This window comes from Mustela nivalis (assembly GCF_964662115.1).
Source record: "Mustela nivalis genome assembly, chromosome: 3".
Classification (NCBI taxonomy): Eukaryota; Metazoa; Chordata; class Mammalia; order Carnivora; family Mustelidae; genus Mustela; species Mustela nivalis.
Window position 1 is genome coordinate 147,661,111 of NC_139022.1, and position 19,661 is coordinate 147,680,771.

The window sequence follows — 19,661 nt, forward strand, 5'->3', positions numbered from 1 at the left end:
GGTCAGACTGAAGGACAAGGGGACAGTGGACTTGAAGGGACTGTGAAGAGTACTTCATCTGGTATCCCATATTAGGCTGAGGCTGGATAGGGAAGGAAGAAAATCTCAAAGGGGCTGATGGTTTAGGAGAAGGAAGAACAGTCAAGAAAAAGGGGCTGTGAAGAAGCTAAAGAGATAGAGTAGAAATAAAGGAGAAAGAAAAATCAGTAAAAATGAGGAAGTGAAAAGCTGGAAAGATACGAATTATCATCAATTACTGAAATTTAAGGATTTCAGAAAGAAAAACTCAGGATTGTGATATTCATTCAAGGTGTAGCCATGGGAGTTAAGTTCCTGGAATGTGATGAAGTCACTGGTACAGAAGTCAAGGATATCAGCAAATTATTAGATCATCCCAAGATGACAATAGGAGTTGAGGTAGACAATAAGCAAGATAGCAAGTTAGGTTCTCTGGCCTTTATCACTCATCTCTACTATTAAAGACAAAAATATTAAAATTTCAATACCTATGAAAAGGGGCACTCTAAACACAAACGAGTTAATGATGGACTAACCTAACTTGATTTCATCTCCATTACTCATTTGATAAACCATCCATTTTCTTTTAAATAAAATTGGAAAATCACTTGAAAATTTTTACTTAATGCCCAATAGCATAAAAATTGTAAATGCCATGAGTAGTGGTAAAACAAAAAATGAAACATTTCTTTTGTGGCATCTTTCATTATTTATATATTCTGGAAATGGAGTCTGAATACTAGTCATAATTTTTTATTTTGCCAATCTTTACGTCTTTAGAATATATCTAAAGCGATAAGTTGACTTGATTTTAATCTCTGAAGCACAGCAAACTTCAAGACAGATTTAAAAATAATCTGAAGATATTTGAAATGGTCAATTTATGTCACAAAAAAGCTAATTAAAACTTATAAAGCTAAACTCTAATCCTACTTATTATTAGTTATAGAACATCTGCAGTTCAGGCTGAGTTAGAATAACATACATGCCATCTTAAACATTAAAGAATCGTTCTTTCATAGATTTAAAAATATATAATGAAAAATGGTGATGGCATTAAAAATAGGTAACCACGCTGGGTATCTTTATGTAGTGTAACATTCTTAAACAGTGTCAATATGTCTTCGGGTATCTTTATGTAGTGTAACATTCTTTTTTTTTTTTTTTTTTTTTAAGATTTTATTTATTTATTTGACAGAGAGAGATCACAAGTAGACAGAGAGGCAGACAGAGAGAGAGAGAGAGGGAAGCAGGCTCCCCGCTAAGCAGAGAGCCCGATGCGGGCCTCGATCCCAGGACCCTGAGATCATGACCTGAGCCGAAGGCAGCGGCTTAACCCACTGAGCCACCCAGGCGCCCTGTAGTGTAACATTCTTAAACAGTGTCAATAGGTCTTCTTTTCTGAAACTTTTCCATTTCATGGGTTGTTTTGTTTTCCTCTTGGAAAAGGAATAGATAACTTACTGGTTAGTGTGATGCTGAAAAAAGTTTAAAATTTGTTTTGCATTTGTTGTATTCCATTCTTGCTCTTTCAGGGGTCCTTCACACACAAATACATACTTTTTCAAAATTTTTTCTCCTACTTCTCGGAAATCCAGAGGTTCTTTTTGTGTTGTGTAGCTTGCTCCAGAAACACCAGAATCCACTTCGTGATTTTCTGGCTGTTGATCTGCACAATGCTTCAATCCCCAGTAACACATTTCTCCACTGTACATCATAGCCAGCAAATGAATGTCACTAAATATTCCTGGGAAAATCATTTAGGTTGAGAAATTAGAATTTAAATGTTTAAAAAGATAACCTGGCTACTAAACTCTAATCAATTCCTTTTATGTCATTAAGCATTTTTCCTCTTCATTTAACAATTACCCGAGAAAAGCTGAATTATCACTAATACATTCCTTATGTAATTGGCATCTCTATCTCTATCTATTTACTTATAAAAGAGGTCCATCACCCACACCCTCCGGGGTACTGTCAGAGAATTTTTTAAAAATAATTATTTAGACCATTTGTTCTTAACCTTTAGGGGATTCTCTTTAGGCCCTCTCTGAGAAGCTAATATAATCAATGGAACCTCTCCCGGAATATATACCCTAAATTCTCCATAAAATTTCAGAGTATTTGGAGACTCCCTAAATCTCACCCATGAAGACAACTTCTTTTTTGGGATATATTCTAGGATCAGCAATACAGTACCAGTCAAGTATTCTACACCTCCTGTATTTCTATAAAAGGCTACAGAAATTATCATACATAAATATAACCCTAGGAGGCCATATAATTCTAAATTATGAAAGATGTTAAATTACATCCAAGATACTTTATATTCCCCAGGAAAAAGGAATACAATGTAGGGTTGCCATCAAGAATTAAAAGCATTCTTATTATGAAATAAAGTTATATAATTAAATATTTATGGCACACTAAGTATATTAATTTGGTAGACATATAGACCTAGAATCAAAAGATTTGGGTATAAATTATTGACTATGATTTTGGAAAACTTTGAGCCTAGGTTTGCAAATCTGAAAAAAACCTTATTTTATGGAGTTGTCTTAAGGAATACATAAATAAAAATATATAAGAGTTTTAGAAACCAAAAAAGCTATTAAGATACATTAACTTCTCGAAGCAGCTATAATACAAATAAATGATTTACTCTAACGTATGATTAGAAAAATTTACCTCACATCAATGAGTATCATAATCTCAGCTGCTCACCTAATATGGCTCATCAGAAATGACTATGATGGTACCAGAGATATACAAATAGAAGAAATATCCAACATTCAAATCTATCATAGTCTCTATTGTCTTGAATCTACTGCAAGCTTTTTAGTCTCAGAATTTGTCCCTACAGTTATCCCCTTCACTTCACCTCAAATTGAGGTTCTAGTACCACCAAGAGAAAAACAGGGTTAGCAGGAGAGATGACTTGTTAAACCATCAATAAAAGAAATAGTCACTTAAGAGTAGAATCTGAGGCCTACGTTCATGAAAATGATAGGCTACTCTACATTAATTATGCTTTCTATGAATAAAACATTATATACATATTTTAAACGTGCTATGTACTATGTTTAAGTATAAACACTTATTATTGTAAATGATACATAGATATTAATAAATATAATTATTTCTTTTCACTATTCCTTTAGTTAAAAGATCATAAACCTCAGAGAGGAAGCATTAGATGTTATTCAGAATTATATTTTGTATCAGTTATGGCATTTTGTTGAATGCATGTTGTTTTTATTTTTGTGATCCTATACCTTGTCTAATTCCTCCTAAAAAGAATGGTAGAGGGGAGTAAAAAGATAGAAACAAAAATGGAGGGATGGATGAACTTTAAAGCAGGGTAGAGCTTTGGGAGGACGAACAGAGGTATGTCTCACAAAGTGAAGCCGCTTGGGAATGGTGAGAGGAGTTGTCTGCCTAGGGGACATATGGGATCCAATTTGCGCCCAAGTCTAAGCCTCATTCTTTCTTTTCTTTTCTTTTCTTTTTTTAAAGATTTTATGTATTTATTTGACAGAGAGAAATTACAAGTAGATGGAGAGGCAGGCAGAGAGAGAGAGAGGGAAGCAGGCTCCCTGCTGAGCAGAGAGCCCGATGCGGGACTCGATCCCAGGACCCTGAGATCATGACCTGAGCCGAAGGCAGCGGCTTAACCCACTGAGCCACCCAGGCGCCCCAGCCTCATTCTTTCTATTAACAAGGAGTGACTGCTGAACAGGGTACACAGGTACCCCGTGAAAAAATGTTACTAGAGAGAATGAATGGCTATATGCTGAATTGTTTTTCTCAAACTTGAGCCTACATTAGGATTACCTGGACACGCTAACGTGTTGATTGCTGCACCCCCAACTCTAGAGCTTCAGATTCGAGTATAGGGTTGAGCCTGAGAATGTGCATTTTTCACAAAGTCGTAGCACTTATGGTGATTTTGATCCAGAGACTATGCTAAGCTACTGCTGTTAAGTATCAACAGAAGAGATGAACAATGTAAATTAGGTACTTTCTCTCTTTCAACTTCCCCAAGGATTCCACTACTCTGTAGCTGTAGAGTTTTTGTTCCTATGAACTTTCCTTCATGTTTTTTTTTTTTAAGATTTTGTTTATTTGACAGAGAGAGATCAGAAATAGGCAGAGAGGCAGGCAGAGAGAGAGGGAGGGAAGCAGGCTCCCTGCTGAGCAGAGAGGCCTATGTGGGACTCGATCCCAGGATCCTGAGATCATGACCTGAGCCAAAGGCGAGGATTAACCCACTCAATATTTTTTCTCTTAATGCTCTGCATGGTTTTCAATAAAACATTCCACTTTGCATTATGCAAGTCAGTGCACTTGGTAAAACACATGTGATAATGGAGGATGCAGGTAGGGAAGAGGAGAATAACCCATGAAGTGAGAATGGGGGCAGAAAGACTTCTATAGGAAGGAAAAAAAAAAAAGGTAGCTAGGTTGATATCCACTAGGAAGAGTGATGTCTAAAATCTGGCGCATCCTATTATGGAAGCTTCCTTTTTTTTTTTAAAAAAAAGATGTTATTTATTTATTTGACAGGAAGAGATCACAAGTAGGCAGAGAGGCAGGCAGAGAGAGAGAGGTGGAAGCAGGCTCCCTGCCTGCTGAGCAAAGAGCCCGGGACCCTGGGGTCATGACCTGAGTTGAGGCCGAGGCTTTAACCCACTGAGGCACCCAGGCCGATTATGGGAGGTTCTTAAAAACAAATTCTCACACTCCATATATTGAACTGACCCTGCAGGGGGTATATAGAAATCTGTTAATTTTTAACAAGCTACCAGGCAATTAGTAATGCTAGTTCAGAGCTGCTTCTTTCGGGGATCTAAAATCCCAATTTCTGGGTTAAGCTACGAGCCAAAATGCTGCTGAGAAGGCTCCAGGGAGGTCCTCAATGGTGTGAAAAAGGTCAGAAGACAAGGGTGTGCCAAGCTCAGGAGTACTTGATTTAATCCCTTGACTCCAGAGTTATTCTGACAAGGCTATTTCTACAAGGGCCCACAGAAGAGTAAGGCTCAGAAATGACATAAAGAGGATTACTGAAGGGGCACCTGGGTGGCTAAGAGGTTTGAGCCTCTGCCTTCGGCTCAGGTCATGATCCCAGGGTCTTGGGATCGAGCCCCGCATCAGGCTCTCTGCTCAGCAGGGAGCCTGCTTCCTCCTCTCTCTCTGCCTGCCTCTCTGCCTGCTTGTAATCTCTGTCTGTCAAATAAATAAATAAAACCTTTAAAAAAAAAAAAAGAGGATTACTGAAGACTTTATTTGGTAATTTTTAAAAGTTGAAAATTTAATGGCATAATAAGTAATGTTCAGAGGACAAAATAATTATCTTATCTTGGAAAAAGAAATAACAATCATACTAAGTATTCAGTGCTTTGAGTTTTACCCAAAGTTGGGTAAATTATCATTAAGATCTGGCCACAAAAATATTTTGGTAATTCATATAAACTTTTTAAATTAATATTAAGGATTATTCAGAATTATGCTTCCCCCTCTCTACTGGGGTTTCAGGAGTAATTCAGCCTGTGAAAGACAGGCTTGCTAGCTTCTAACCTACATCTTGAAAAAGAAGTAGGGAAAAGCAAACTGCTTTAGATAACAGCAAGAAGCTAACACCAGAAGAGGACCGAGCTCTATGGCAAAAGTGCTAGGGAACAGATATGTTTTCTTTCTTCCTGGAAAGACTCTTGATTCTTCTGTTGAAGAATCAGTGGAAGCTAGGGGCTAGTGCAATCCAATTACGAGTTAAGAGAAAACACCAGTGGGACGCCTGGGTGGCTCAGTTGGTTGGACGACTGCCTTTGGCTCAGGTCATGATCCCGGGGTCCCGAGATGGAGTCCCGCATCGGGCTCCCAGCTCCACGGGGAGTCTGCTTCTCCCTCTGACCTTCTCCTCGCTCATGCTCTCTCTTACTGCCTCTCTCTCAATAAATAAATAAAAATGTTTAAAAACAAAAAACAAAAAACAGAGAAGACACCAGTACCAAAAATATCCTAGAGAAAATTCCAGGCCATAAGAGTATCCTACCCTATGACTAGAAATGGGAGAATAAGGGAAATTGGTGATCTTCTTACTTTCTTTCATTTTAAATAGGCTTTGGTGCCAATTCTGCTGTTTCTCTTCTATCAATCCATGTGGGTGGGTAAGATTTTAGAAGGCCATTGCCAATGCAGCTAATCATTGTACTAGTTATCTGAAAGAAGTACTTCCTACAAATATGTCAAAACCCCCATGTTTGTCAAAATAGCATGCCCACTGGAATGGCACTTGGTATTCACAATTTTTAGGACAAATTACTTGCCTGAATTAACTGAAATAACTTTCAGTAGCCAGTCGTATGTTAATGATACTTAAATCATGCTGTTTTTTCTAAACTATGTTTTCAATGGAAAAGCCTATACAAGCTAACAAAGAAAAATATTTAAAAATATACTTATAAAATTAAACTATAGAATTTTCCCTAAGTTTTCTTCTTCTTCCCCCTATTTGATATTTCCCCATCATGATTTCAGATGGAAGTATAAAAGACAATTTACGCATATCATGGAATGTTATTCACCAGGTATGTGACCTTTAGCAGATCATCTGGCTTATTAGGACCTCAGTTCCTCCATTTATAAAAAGATGGTAAAAATAAGTGGTTCTTCCCTCTCACACCTCGGTCTAAAACCCAAGTGATGAATGAGAGCATCACTTGGGTTTGCAAGGCTTTCACGTTATCTTATTTAATCTTCACAGTACTTCGATTTTGTTTAAGAATACATAGCAAGGAAAAGAGCTGGAATATAAACCTTAACATTTTTAAGTGCATAGATATTTATGACAGGAACTAACAGTTGCCACCCTATACTCATTCCTCCCTTCTTTCTCAGTTAAGAGATAATTTTATTTGGGATGGCAGTGTATCAGGTAAAGGGCTATACAGCACATCCCAGGTTCCCTTGTATGTGTATGAAGTCATGTGATTGAATTCTTGCCAGTGAAATGCAGGTGGAAGTTTAAGTGTCAGAAACTTCTAAGAAGGTTGCTCTTTTAGTCTTCGCTGAAAGAAACATCCTTTTGCCATTCTATAGACTGAAACATAGGTGAGGTGAAAGGAGTTCTAGCATGGCACCTGAGTGGCTCAGTCAGTTAAGCATCTGCCTTCAGCTCAGGTCATGATCCCAGGGTCCTGGGATTGAGTCCTGTGTCTGGCTCCTTGCTCACTGGGGAGCCTGCTTCTCCCTTTCTGTCTCCTGGCTGTTGTTCTCACTCTTTATCTCAAATAAATAAAATCTTTAAAAATAAAGAAAGAAAAAGAGAAAAAAAGGAGCCCCAAGAGCACCCTGAGACACTGAGAATGCAGTATCCTCAATGGGAAGTCTTGCTGCACAACTCTGGGAAGCGTTTACATGGTAGTCTATCTATATACAGTGTCTCCCTCTGAGGCCATAAGCTGTAGTTCTGAAGATGATGGAGGAAAAAGGTAGGAACCTGATGATGCCATAACCAGCTCCAGACCATTTTTATGTGACAGGGCAACATGATATATAATCCTCCCAGAATTGCTAGAAAGAGATTAGCAGTAGTTTTCTGTATTATAGGAGAAGATATTTAAATTTTTTAAAGGCCCTTTTATTATTTTTTGGTGTATAATGTAACCTGAAATTCATTTAAATCAGAGTTAAGTCTAATAAATTTCTTAAGATTTTTTAAAAACCTTCAAAACAGAAAACTTCAAAAAGAGAGCACATTACCTTCACTCAGTAATTTAGCTGTGTCTAAGTCTTGGAAAGAAACTCCTTCATTTAACTGGACAGGACACCGATAATTTAACATCTGTAGCAAGTAACTGATTCCATCAATAAGGTACTAAATGAAAGTCAAAGTCAAAGAATTACAAGTATTACATGTAGAACTGTAGAAACTTCAAATGCTAATTTTCCCCATTCTTTACTCAAGAGAAAATTGGCTAAGATATAGACCTATCTTATGGTTATTGTATTACAATGGTAGAAGGACCCACCACCCCAAACACTTTTATAAATGTAACCTTCCAAATGCTCCAATTAGCAAAAAACCACGGAGAAAAAAAAATTAACTAAGAACACATGATTCAGTAATATTCTTGCCAAAATGTTATCAGGGGAAAAAAAGGATAAAGATAATAAAGATGAGTTCAATAACAATTTATTAAAATATGTATGCACTTATAATTTAGAAAGATTATAATCAAACTTTTGTATCAAGTATGACCTCTCACTTCCAGGCTCACATAAACCATGTGTACAATTAACTCAAGTTAGTCTTCCTAGTGATACTTAACACTAAGATTTACTGATTCAGTCAGAAAAGCCAAGATGAATCAGAGGGCTACAGTATTCTAGCAGCAGGGTCACGGTGGTTCTTTAGGAGTGATCTGCTGACAGAGAGGTTCACAACCAAGTTTGTTTCCTTCAGGCCAAAAATATGCTTAGAAATTAAGACAGACTGTCTAGCTTGTATTTTAAAAAATAAAAATTCAAAACTTAAAAAAAGCACATAGAATTTCCCACTTTGCAAGGCTTTCACATTATCTTATTTAATCTTCACAGTAACTCCAATTTGTTTAAGAATACATAGCTAGTAAGTAAAAGAGCTGGAATATAAACTCAGACTACTGACTCCAACCACTTTTCTTAATACATCAAGGACAGCTTTTGAAACCTATAAATGTTAATGATCAAAAATGTATAAGAAATGCCCTTTTACCTTTTTAAGCAAATTGGATTTTCTTGTGAGCCACTCCCTCCTTTTGGTCAGAGAATGACAATACATATAGAGTAGGGCTCCCCGTCTCCAAGAGAGACATTCCAGGAGTTCATCCCCAAGCAAATCACAGGGCTGAAACAACAAAGACATAGCTAAAAAAAGAAACCTTGCATCTGTAAAAATCAAAATTAATTTCAAAATATTGAGCAATTCAGACAACTTTCATTTCACAAAATTTGCCCTTTACTTAGTTACTTACATATGAATGCCTTACTTTGAATTAGAAGTATAGAAATCTATTGCTACATGAAAATTAAAATAACTATTCCTACTTACATTTTTTTTTTAAAGATTTTTTATTTATTTATTTGTCAGGCATAGAGGGAGAGCGAGCAAGTGAGCACAGGCAGACAGAGAGGCAGGCAGAGGCAGAGGGAGAAGCAGGCTCCCTGCCGAGCAAGGAGCCCGGTGCGGGACTCGATCCCAGGACGCTGGGATCCTGACCTGAGCCGAAGGCAGCCGCTCAACTAACTGAGCCACCCAGGCGTCCCTACTTACATTTTTTTTTTTTTTACAAAATAAATGTTTCAGTATGTTAGTAGCTAATTCTAGTATATCTAAAATAAAAATTTTTCATAATCTAATTAAAAAGATAACTTTCACTCAATAAGTGGTGTGGGAAAACTGGATAGCTACATGCAAAAGAATGAAAATGGGCTACTTTCTTACATGATAAGCAAAAATATGGATCACAAATCTCAATGTAAGACCTGAAACCATAAAACTCCTAGAAGAAAACACAGGCAGTAATTTCTTTGATATTGGCCTTAGCAAACTTTTCTAGGTATGTCTCCAGGGGCAAGGGAAACAAAAGCAAAAATAAACATAAAAGAAAGAATAAAGGAAGAAAGAAAGAAAGAGAAAACACCAAAATAAAAAGCTTCTGCATAGCTAAGGAAACCATGAGCAAAATTAAAATGTAACCTACTGAATGGGAGAAGATAATGTACAAATGATATATCCAGTAAGGTGTTAATATCCAAAACATTAAAGAATGTATATAACTGGGGCGCCTGGCTGGCTGAGTGGGTTAAAGCCTCTGCCTTAGGCTCAGTTCATGATCCCAGGGTCCTGGGATCGAGTCCCACATGGGGCTCTCTGCTCAGCAGGGAGCCTGCTTCCTCCTCTCTCTCTGCCTGCTTCTCTGCCTACTTGTGATCTGTGCCTGTCAAATAAATAAATAAAATCTTAAAAAAAAAAAAAAAGAACATATACAACTTAACACACACACACACACACAAAACAAATCATCTGACCAAAGAGTGAACAGAGGACCTGAGCAGATATTTTTCAAAAGAAGACATACAGAGACGGCGAAAGGGCACATGAAGATGCTCAACATCACTAACCATCAGGGAAATGCAAATCAAAACAACGAGATATCACCTTGTACCTATCAGAATGGCTAGAATCAAAAAGACAAGAAATAACAAGTGGGGGCGCCTAGGTGGCTCAGTGGGTTAAAGCCTCTGCCTTTGGCTCAGGTCATGATCCCAGGGTCCTGGGATCCAGCCCTGCACTGGGCTACTGGGCTTTCTGCTCGAGAGGGAGCCTGCCTCCTCCTCTCTCTCTGCCTACTTGTGATTTCTGTCAAATAAATAAATAAAATCTTTAAAAAAAAAAAAAGAAAAGAAAAATAACAAGTGTTGGTAAGGATGTGGAGAAAAAGGAATCATCATACACTGTAGGTGGCAATATAAATCAGTGTAGCCACTGTAGAAAACATATGGAGGTTCCTCAAAATAAAAACAGAACTACCATCTGATCCACTAATGGATCCACTAGTATGTAATTCCATTAGTGCGTATTTAACCAAAGCAAAGACTAACTTGAAAAAAAAATACACAAACTCCTATGTTTATTATAGCATGATTTACAATAGCCAAGATATGGAAGCAATCCAAATGTCCATCTATAGATAAATGGGTAAAGATGTGGTGTATATATACAAAGGATTATTATTCAACCATAAAAAAGAATGAGATCTTGCCATTTTTGACAACATGGGCAGACTCAGTATCATGCTAAGTGAAATAAGTCAGACAGAGAAAGACAAATACCATATGATTTCACTAACATGTGAAATCTAAAACAAAACAAAACAAATAAAAAAACAAACAAAAAGCAGAATCAGACTCAACTACAGAGAACAAAATGATGGTTGCCAGAGGGATGGGCAAAACGGGTGAAGGTGAGTACAGGCTTCCAGTTATGGAATGAGTTAAGTCACAGGGGAAAAAGGTACAATGGTACTGAAATAGCCTTGTAAGATGTAGCTACACTTATGAGCATAGCATAACATACAGAGCTGTCGAATCACTATCTTGTACACTTGAAACTAATGCGACATTGTATGTCAACAATATCTCAATAAAAAATAATTTTAAAAAAGGGTAACTTTTCAGAAATATGTTAGCTGAAACAAGATCACACTTATCTGTACAACTGCTAGAATAAAATAATGAAGATATATAAAAAAACAGTTTTAATAAATTGAACCTTTTAGTGACGCCTGGGTGGCTCAGTGCATTAAGCATCTGCCTCCAGCTCAGGTCATGATCCCTGCATCCTGGGATGGAGTTCCACATCCCGCTTAGCCAGGAGCCTGCTTGTCCCTCTGCCTCTGCCCCTCCTCTCTCCACTCTTGCTCTCTCACATGTGCACACACTCTTTCTCTCTCTCTCAAATAAATAAAATCTTTTTTTTTTTTTTAAAGATTTTATTTGACAGAGACCACAAGTAGGCAGAGAGAGAGAGAGAGAGAGAGAGAGAAGCAGGCTCCCTGCTGAGCAGAGAGCCCGATGCGGGACTCGATCCCAGAACCCTGAGATCATGACCTGAGCCGAAGACAGCGGCTTAACCCACTGAGCCACCCAGGTGCCCTCAAATAAATAAAATCTTAAACAAATAAATAAGCAAGGCTATTTCCTGAGTTAAGATTTCTAAAATGAGGTTGTTGTGATTTCATTCTTTATTCCTATTAAAAAAAAATAAATCAACCAAACTTTTACTATGATGTATCATTTAAAATTTGGGATTATGTTTTTCCACAGTTAGCATCCCCCGATAAACACACAGAGGAAAAAAAAAAAATATCCTAGGTAAAGAGAGCCAGCAGGCAGTTAAATAATTATTTGCTTAAAAGAGTAGCAGGGTCTAGAGATAAAAATCTTGGAATCATCTAAACAGGACACTAAAAAGCATGTGAACAAGTTATGAAGCAAAGACAGGACAGAGAGGATCAGAGATGAGGAAGATATCCTTGGCAAGGGCCTATCCTTCCAGGATGGCAGAGAGGGGCGATGCCTGGGAAAGAATAAGAGCAAGGCCCTGAGACATGAAGAGGAGCCTGCAGGACCTCAAACGGATGGTGTAATCAATGGGAAGGAAAGCAGCAAATGTCCAGGGGGATGAGAACTGTAAAAAGGACATAAGAGATGTGGTAATTAGATCACTGGGGACTTTAGGGAAAACAGTACCTGCAAAAGTAAAGGGAACAGAAACAGCAAATATCTGTGTTTGGAAAATCATCAGGCACCATCAATTACAACACAATTCCATCATGCAAATATTCTGAAACATATATGTGATACTTTAGTTATGACGCTGGTCTGAAGTGTTAAACTCTCATATATCACTCCTTTAATCTTAATTTAAAATAGAGACAAACACACATTCCAGAGGAAAAACTACAGATTCTGAAGAGCAATACAGCAAGAATCAGCACCATTTCAGTATAATTTATAGGACTGCAAAACTTACTTTTGGATGCATATTATTTTCTTTAACTAAAATTTCTGGTTCTGAAAGAAAACTGATCAGCTCTTTTACTTTCTGTGAAGAATCTTCAGGAAAATCTTCATCTACTAGTTTGTTCTCCTCAAAATATGTCATGTCCAAGATTGCCTGAAATAAAAGGGAAAAAAAAGAATATTCATAAAAAATGAGTAATTCGTACAGTTTAACCTTACATATACAGATGCTTTATTAGACAGTTAAATCTTCAGCACAATATTTAAATTTGAAAAGTTGGAAAAAATGTCTAAAAAATATTATCTGTATATGTAAAGAATCTGTAAATATATAGAACAATATAATCTGAGATGCACTTTATAGGAAACTTCATAGGTATTTTACTAAAATACTGAATTAATGATCTTGCTTCTCTCAAAAAAATAAGTAAATAAAATGGAGACTTTGGATAAGCTAATCACATATAATTATGAAAAATAAAATTATTATGCTCTTTGCAATTTACACATAATACTTCTTGAACATTTTCTTAATGCTTGCTATATCAATTTAAGGTCAATAGCTCTAGTTTTACATATTTAATCTTCAAAGGATTTGCTTCCTCAAGTGTGGAACCAGCATTTGGGTGCTATGTATCCTACCACCCAATAAAGGCAGCATTATCACCAACATTATGCAATTTAAACACCAAATCCCTAGCATTCCTAAATACAGGGATGCTCTGTTCAAGTACCTTAAAACTAACCAACCCTTTCTCTTTTTTTAATTTATTAGACCAAGACTAAGGAAACTGAGTTCTACCACTAATCACCTAACTAACCCAGGACAAGACTATTTTCTTTTGTTGTTAAAATGAAGAAATTGCTTTTCAAAGCTCCTTGCTTTGAGGATAAAATGAATTAACATCTGTAAAGCACATAGAACTAGCACACAGGATTACTTAATTGCTAAGTGTTCTTGTTTGGAAGGCTTAAGCCACAAAGGGCAAGATCATTATCTTATGGATAATTACCTGTTGATTCAGAACCAAAATTAGGGTCCAAGGAAGCCTAGAGAATTTAAATCTATATCTCTAGGCCTTTCATCTTATCTTTAGGAGTAAATTAAAACATTTACGGTCACTTGGCTGGCTCAGTCAGTAGAGCATGTGACACTTCGTCTCAGGGTCATGAGTTTAAAGCCCCATGTTGGGCATGGAGCCTACAAAAAAAAATAAATAATAAATAAAATGTTGAGAACTCTCCCACGTGAAAGACATGAAACAAGCACTGAGTCTTCCAAAGGGAAAGTTAGCCAGGCAAAGCTCTGACAAATAACAGCGGGCCTTTGAGGTTTTTGAGTCCAGTTTTTACAGGCTCATTGAACCATGATATCTGAAGGCAGAACCCAGCTTCCTAATAGAAAACAGAGTGGCAGGCACCTAAGTGCTACACGTGTGTACTTGGGAAGCTTATCCAAATTTAGTTCCTATAACCACTTCATCTTTATTATATCTTCGCAATCATGTAAGAGCCTGGGAAACACTTGGTCAACTATAAAGTGCTACAGGAATGTTAGTTACATAATGGAATTATGTTTCTTTTTTTTTTTTTTTTTTAAGATTTTATTTATCTTTTGACAGAGAGAGATCACAAGTAGGCAGAGAGGCAGGCAGAGAGAGAGAGAGAGGAGGAAACAGGCTCCCTGCTGAGCAGAGAGCCCGATGCGGGGCTCGACCCCAGGACCCTGGGAACATGACCCGAGCTGAAGGCAGAGGCTTTAACCCACTGAGCCACCCAGGTGCCCCTGGAATTATGTTTCTTTCTTTCTTTTTTTTTTTTTAAAGATTTTATTTATTTGTTTGATAGAGATCACAAGTAGGCAGAAAGGCAGGCAGAGAGATAGGAGGAAGCAGGCTCTCCATGGAGCAGAGAGCCCGATGCGGGGCTCGATCCCAGGACCCTGGGATCATGACCCGAGCCGAGGTAGAGGCTTTAACCCACTGAGCCATCCAGGCGCCCCTGGAATTATGTTTCTTAATGTCAGCTTGCCTCAGCAGTGTTTGAAAAAACCAAGAAAATAGGTCTTGTCCATAAAGTGACTGGAATTTTAAAGTAAAAAATGGGGGTGGGGTACAGAAAAATCTTATAGACCTACATGACACTTGCAGGAGAGTTATGTCGAAAATCCTAAGAAAAGATGAATTTCAGGAGGAAAAAAAATAATCAGGGATTTGACAGAGATCTTCATTCTTTCCTAATAACCTTCATGAACTTGGAAATTGCATGTATTTGAGTTGGCTTAATTATATATAAAGAGAAGAAATTCTGTGATCTCCAAGATTTTTTCCCTTAATACATTAGATAATAAATCTTACTTTTTTGTATATCGCCTCAAAGTTTCAAGTCCATATGTTTTATATATATATATATAGGTCTTCTTGAGAAAAATTAAACACTTTGTTTTTATTTTAAAGTTATTATTTAGAAGTAATCTCTACACCCAACAGGGTGCTCTAACTTACAACCTCCAGATGAAAAGCTGCATGGTCTACCAACTGAGTCCGCCAGGTGCCCCCAAGTCAAACACGTTAAATAGAGAATAAACTGGTTTCACCACATGTAAACTTCAGAGTCAGTCATCTCATATAGGCAATCTTCTCCATAATATGTCAGAAATCACATCTGTTTCAGTACCTGTGTGTAAAGTTCTAGAAGATTTGATGGATTTGAACATTCTTTGTCTTCTCCACACAGAAGTTTCAATTTTTCTAGAGCCGCAGAGGCCCGAATTAGAAAGTGATCTATTAAGAGATAAAAACGTGAAGATTAGTTCATATAGTTTCAAAATGTTAAAGAGAAAAAAAGTGTACCTGAAATGATACTGTGTTATAGCACTGAAGCAGCATGGTATTAATAATATCTTTGTAAAACCTAAGTACTGGGGTGCCTGGGTGGCTTAGTCCTTAAACGTCTGTCTTTAGCTCTGGTCATGATCCCAGGTTTCTGGGACTGAGCCCCAAATTGGGCTCCCTCCTTGGCAGGAAGCCTGCTTCTCCCTCTTCCACTCCCCTTGCTTGTGTTCCCTCTCTCACTGTCTCTCTCTTCAAATAAATGAAAAAAAATCTTTAAAAACCCCAAAAAACATGAAATATCATAATGCCTAATCCTTCATAACAAATTTATCATGGTAATTTATTCTGGAGAGCTAGAATGGACTTCTAGATTCAGTTGTCATTTCTTAAATGCAATTCGTATTTTCATTTTCATGATGCTTCTTTTATGATGCTCACACACAATGTTTAAGCAATAAATGTAACTTTTATTAGAATAGTACAAGCAATATACATAAATCTACACAAAGGGCTTCCACTGAACTTGTAATTTCATAAATGAATTTTCTACAACAGGATTAAATCAAATGCCTCACAAAATGTAAGCTGAGCAATTATAACTTTATCCCGTGTCTATGTATTTATATATGTAAATAGCTGTTACAATTAATTAAAATTACATAATCTATCTGCATATTTTATTCCCTTAAAAACCTCGAAATGGAAAAAAATTACCTAATTCTTTCAAAGAAGCAATTGAGTATTCTATTATGTCCTCTAAGAACAATTCACCCTCTCTCTCCTCTACATTGTCCACCTTCTCCCTCTTCTTTAATGTCATATTCCCTTTGCTTCTATGGTTTCACTTTTTCTTATGGATTTTTCCTCCCTAACCTATAAAGTGTCCATACCAAGGTGCTAGGTGTCTACCCTCTGTACCATCTCATGTCAAATTTAGACACGGCCACTATCATGATATTAAAGTCCTTGGGTTTGCCCCTCTGTGCTTCCTTTCTGAAATATGAACCCTTTCCAACACTAGCCAATGGACAGAAAATGTAATACTTGGTCCAGGCCCATCTGATTCAGCTTTAGCACTTATACAAATAGCTAAGCTGTTCACTGTTGAAGTAAAGGCACTACCAGCTTTAGTGAAGTCTGCTGGTAATCATACAATGACCTCAAGTTTTCCTAGAAGAGGCCTAATCTGTATCTGAATCAGATTCTGATTGCTTTTTCTTTTTCTTTTTTTTTAAGATTTTATTTATCTATTTGAGAGAAAGAGTGCGAGAGAAAGAGGGAAAGAAGAGAGAGAGAAAGAGAGAGAGAGAGAAACTGAACAGGGGCAGAAGGAGAGGGAGCAGCAGACTCCCTGCCAAGCAGGAGCCCGTAGTGGGGCTCATCCTGGGATCATGACCCGAGCCCGAGGCAGACACTAAACTGAGCCACCCAGGTGCCCCTCTGATTGCTTTTAAAGTCCACTATTCACATGAACTGAAAAGTACTTTGTTAGTACTGCCCTCCCTCCAGAGCCCAGAATTAGCATCTATACAACCCCGAAAAAAAAAAAAAAAAACTACTGTGAAGTGAAATTATACGGAACATGGCACTCCTTAGAAACTGAGTTGGTGGGCGCCTGGGTGGCTCAGTGGGTTAAGCCGCTGCCTTCGGCTCAGGTCATGATCTCAGGGTCCTGGGATCGAGTCCCGCATCAGGCTCTCTGCTCAGCAGGGAGCCTGCTTCCTCCTCTCTCTCTCTGCCTGCCTCTCTGCCTACTTATGATCTCTCTCTGTCAAATAAATAAATAAAATCTTAAAAAAAAAAAAAAAGAAACTGAGTTGGTATTTTCTTTTTAAATTGCAAGATTATTTTAAATGTAAAGACTTGCACTGAATTGAGTAAGCCACTGCTGAAGGAGTAGCTCACATAAACTCTAAGTACAGTGGAGGGGGGATAATGGCTCATATTTTAGCAAACTTTTATAAAATGCAATACTTTCACCAGAACCATTCAGTCAAAGAAACACTTGGCAAGGGACAGACAAGTGATTATTACATAATCCTGAAAAAAAGTCCACCTCATGGCATACCTCCATATAGTAAACACAGCATGTTTGTACAATGAGAAATAAAAAACAAAAATTGACTCAGTAATAAAAAGAGCATTCTTAGATGGAATATGTAGCCACAGTCCAGCTAATCTGATCTGAGGTAGAAAACAGGAACTATCAATCCCTATAACTTAATAAAAATACATAGTTGTTACATTAAAGGGCACATTTTGAGTGAATATTATTTTTGTTGTGTGGAAAAGAATGTCAAATTCAGGGGCAGCTGAGTGGCTCAGTCCCTTAAGCATCTGCCTTCCATGCAGGTCATGATCCCAGGGTTCTGGGGTCAAGCCCACTGAGTTCCCTGCTCAGCGGGGAGTCTGCTTCTCTTTCTTCCTCTGCCTCTCCCCCTCTGTTTGTGCTTTGTCTCTTGATTTCTCTCTCTCGAATAAATAAAATCTTAAAAAAAAAGAATGCCAAGTTCAGTTCAAACATGAAACCACGTTTTAAACTTCATAAAATAAAAATATCTTGCTATTAATACTGATTAATGGCTCATAACATGGATCACTATCATTTTAATTTTAGTAAATTTTCACAACTTTAAAGTGTCCCAACAAGGAGCACCTGACTGGCTCAGTCGGTAGAGCATGCAACTCTTGATCCTATGGTTATAGGTTCGAGCCCCATGTTGTATGTAGAGATTACTTAAAAATAAAATCATTTGGTGCCTGGTTGGCTCGGTGGGTTAAAGCCTCTGCCTTCAGCTCAGGTCATGATTCTAGGGTCCTGAGATCGAGCCCCACATGAGGCTCTCTGCTTAGCAGGGAGCCTGCTTCCCTCTCTTCCTGCCTGCCTCTCTGCCTACTTGTGATCTCTGCCAAATAAATAAAATCTTAAAAATAAAATAAAATAAAATCTTTAAAAATAAAATCTCCGGGCGCCTGGGTGGCTCAGTGGGTTAAGCCGCTGCCTTCGGCTCGGGTCATGATCTCAGGGTTCTGGGATTGAGTCCTGTGTCGGGCTCTCTGCTCAGCAGGGAGCCTGCTTCCCTCTCTCTCTCTGCCTGCTTCTCCGTCTACTATGATTTCTGTCAAATAAATAAATAAAATCTTAAAAAAGTAAAAAAAAATAAAAAAAACTTTACAAAAATATAAAGCACTTTACTTTTACTTCCACTGCTCATTCTAGTCTGGATTAAAGAACTCTTCCATGGGAAAATGAAAACGGCTTTCGGGTTCAGTGATAAATGAATAAAAACACTCTTCGATCTCTTTAGCGGGGGTGAGGTGGAGATCACTGTATAGTTTATTTAGAGGTAATCTGGATACACTTTCCGGTAATAGCCACGACAGTCCAAAACTATTCAGATGAACCCTGGGATACCCTTACCAGGTACCAAAAAAGAAATCAGCTTCAGGGTGATCTGTCGGGTTTTTAAGAACATACTCCTGAGAAAAGATAATCCAGCAAATAATCTTCACTGGAACTTGAGCCATTTCATCGTGGGCCCTCCTCAATAAATTCACCAACAATCAACCATCTGGCAAAATGTTTCACTACTATTTTCCTGTGAGTCCGATGACAATGAGTCCACAAAAATTTAAAAACCTACCTGCATAATGGCTCAAAACTCAAAAAGAAAATAATGTAGAACTAAAAGTCGAAAAAAATAAATTTATAAATAAATAAATAAATAAGAAGAAGAAGAAGTAACAGTCCAGGTAATTTTCTAAGCCAGTCTGTCCGAAGAAAACCATTTAGACACTTCCAAACAAGTGTTCTAATGCTAACAGAGCCCTTATGAGAATTGAGATGATGTATATGAAAGAATCATCTGAACTATACCAATGTAAAGCTCTTCCGTAGAATACCATTTACAGTTGGATTCAGAATCCAAATCAGAAGAAATGTATAACGTAGCAATGAAAAAGTGGAACTGGTAGGCGCGTCTAGCTATCTTCACTGCATCCAAAACAAGCACTGCTGATTTGTGTACTACCAGACACCTTCAGACACTCATTTAAACTTCTATACTTTTATCCAGATCTTAACCTTTTCCCAGTCGCTAGCAAGATAAAGACAAGCAGCACAGATTTGAGATGTAAGCGGTTGTCATGGGTTATGAAAAGATGCAGTTTCGACGCAAATGCCCTAGCATAAGGGAACGTGAGTTCCTGGAGGGGGACAACCGACCCTGCAGCGAGGCTCAG

At 37.7% G+C, this 19,661-nt stretch overlaps 1 protein-coding gene across 3 annotated transcripts in view; it reads right to left on the reverse strand.

Annotated features, from left to right (window-relative positions):
• Positions 1 to 1,478: 1,478 nt before the first annotated feature.
• RIMOC1 (RAB7A interacting MON1-CCZ1 complex subunit 1) overlaps positions 1,479 to 19,661 on the reverse strand; it is a gene marked incomplete at its 3' end in the record, with an annotated part of 38,894 nt that continues 20,711 nt past the window's right edge. For all 3 annotated transcript variants that reach the window (XM_082723302.1, XM_082723301.1, XM_082723303.1), the window contains 5 exons: positions 15,262 to 15,368; positions 12,596 to 12,739; positions 8,774 to 8,905; positions 7,780 to 7,894; positions 1,479 to 1,765 (listed from right to left, as the gene is read on the reverse strand). In XM_082723302.1, coding sequence (XP_082579428.1) covers positions 1,479 to 1,765; positions 7,780 to 7,894; positions 8,774 to 8,905; positions 12,596 to 12,739; positions 15,262 to 15,368 — 785 coding nt within the window. The remainder of the gene's footprint in view (positions 1,766 to 7,779; positions 7,895 to 8,773; positions 8,906 to 12,595; positions 12,740 to 15,261; positions 15,369 to 19,661) is intronic.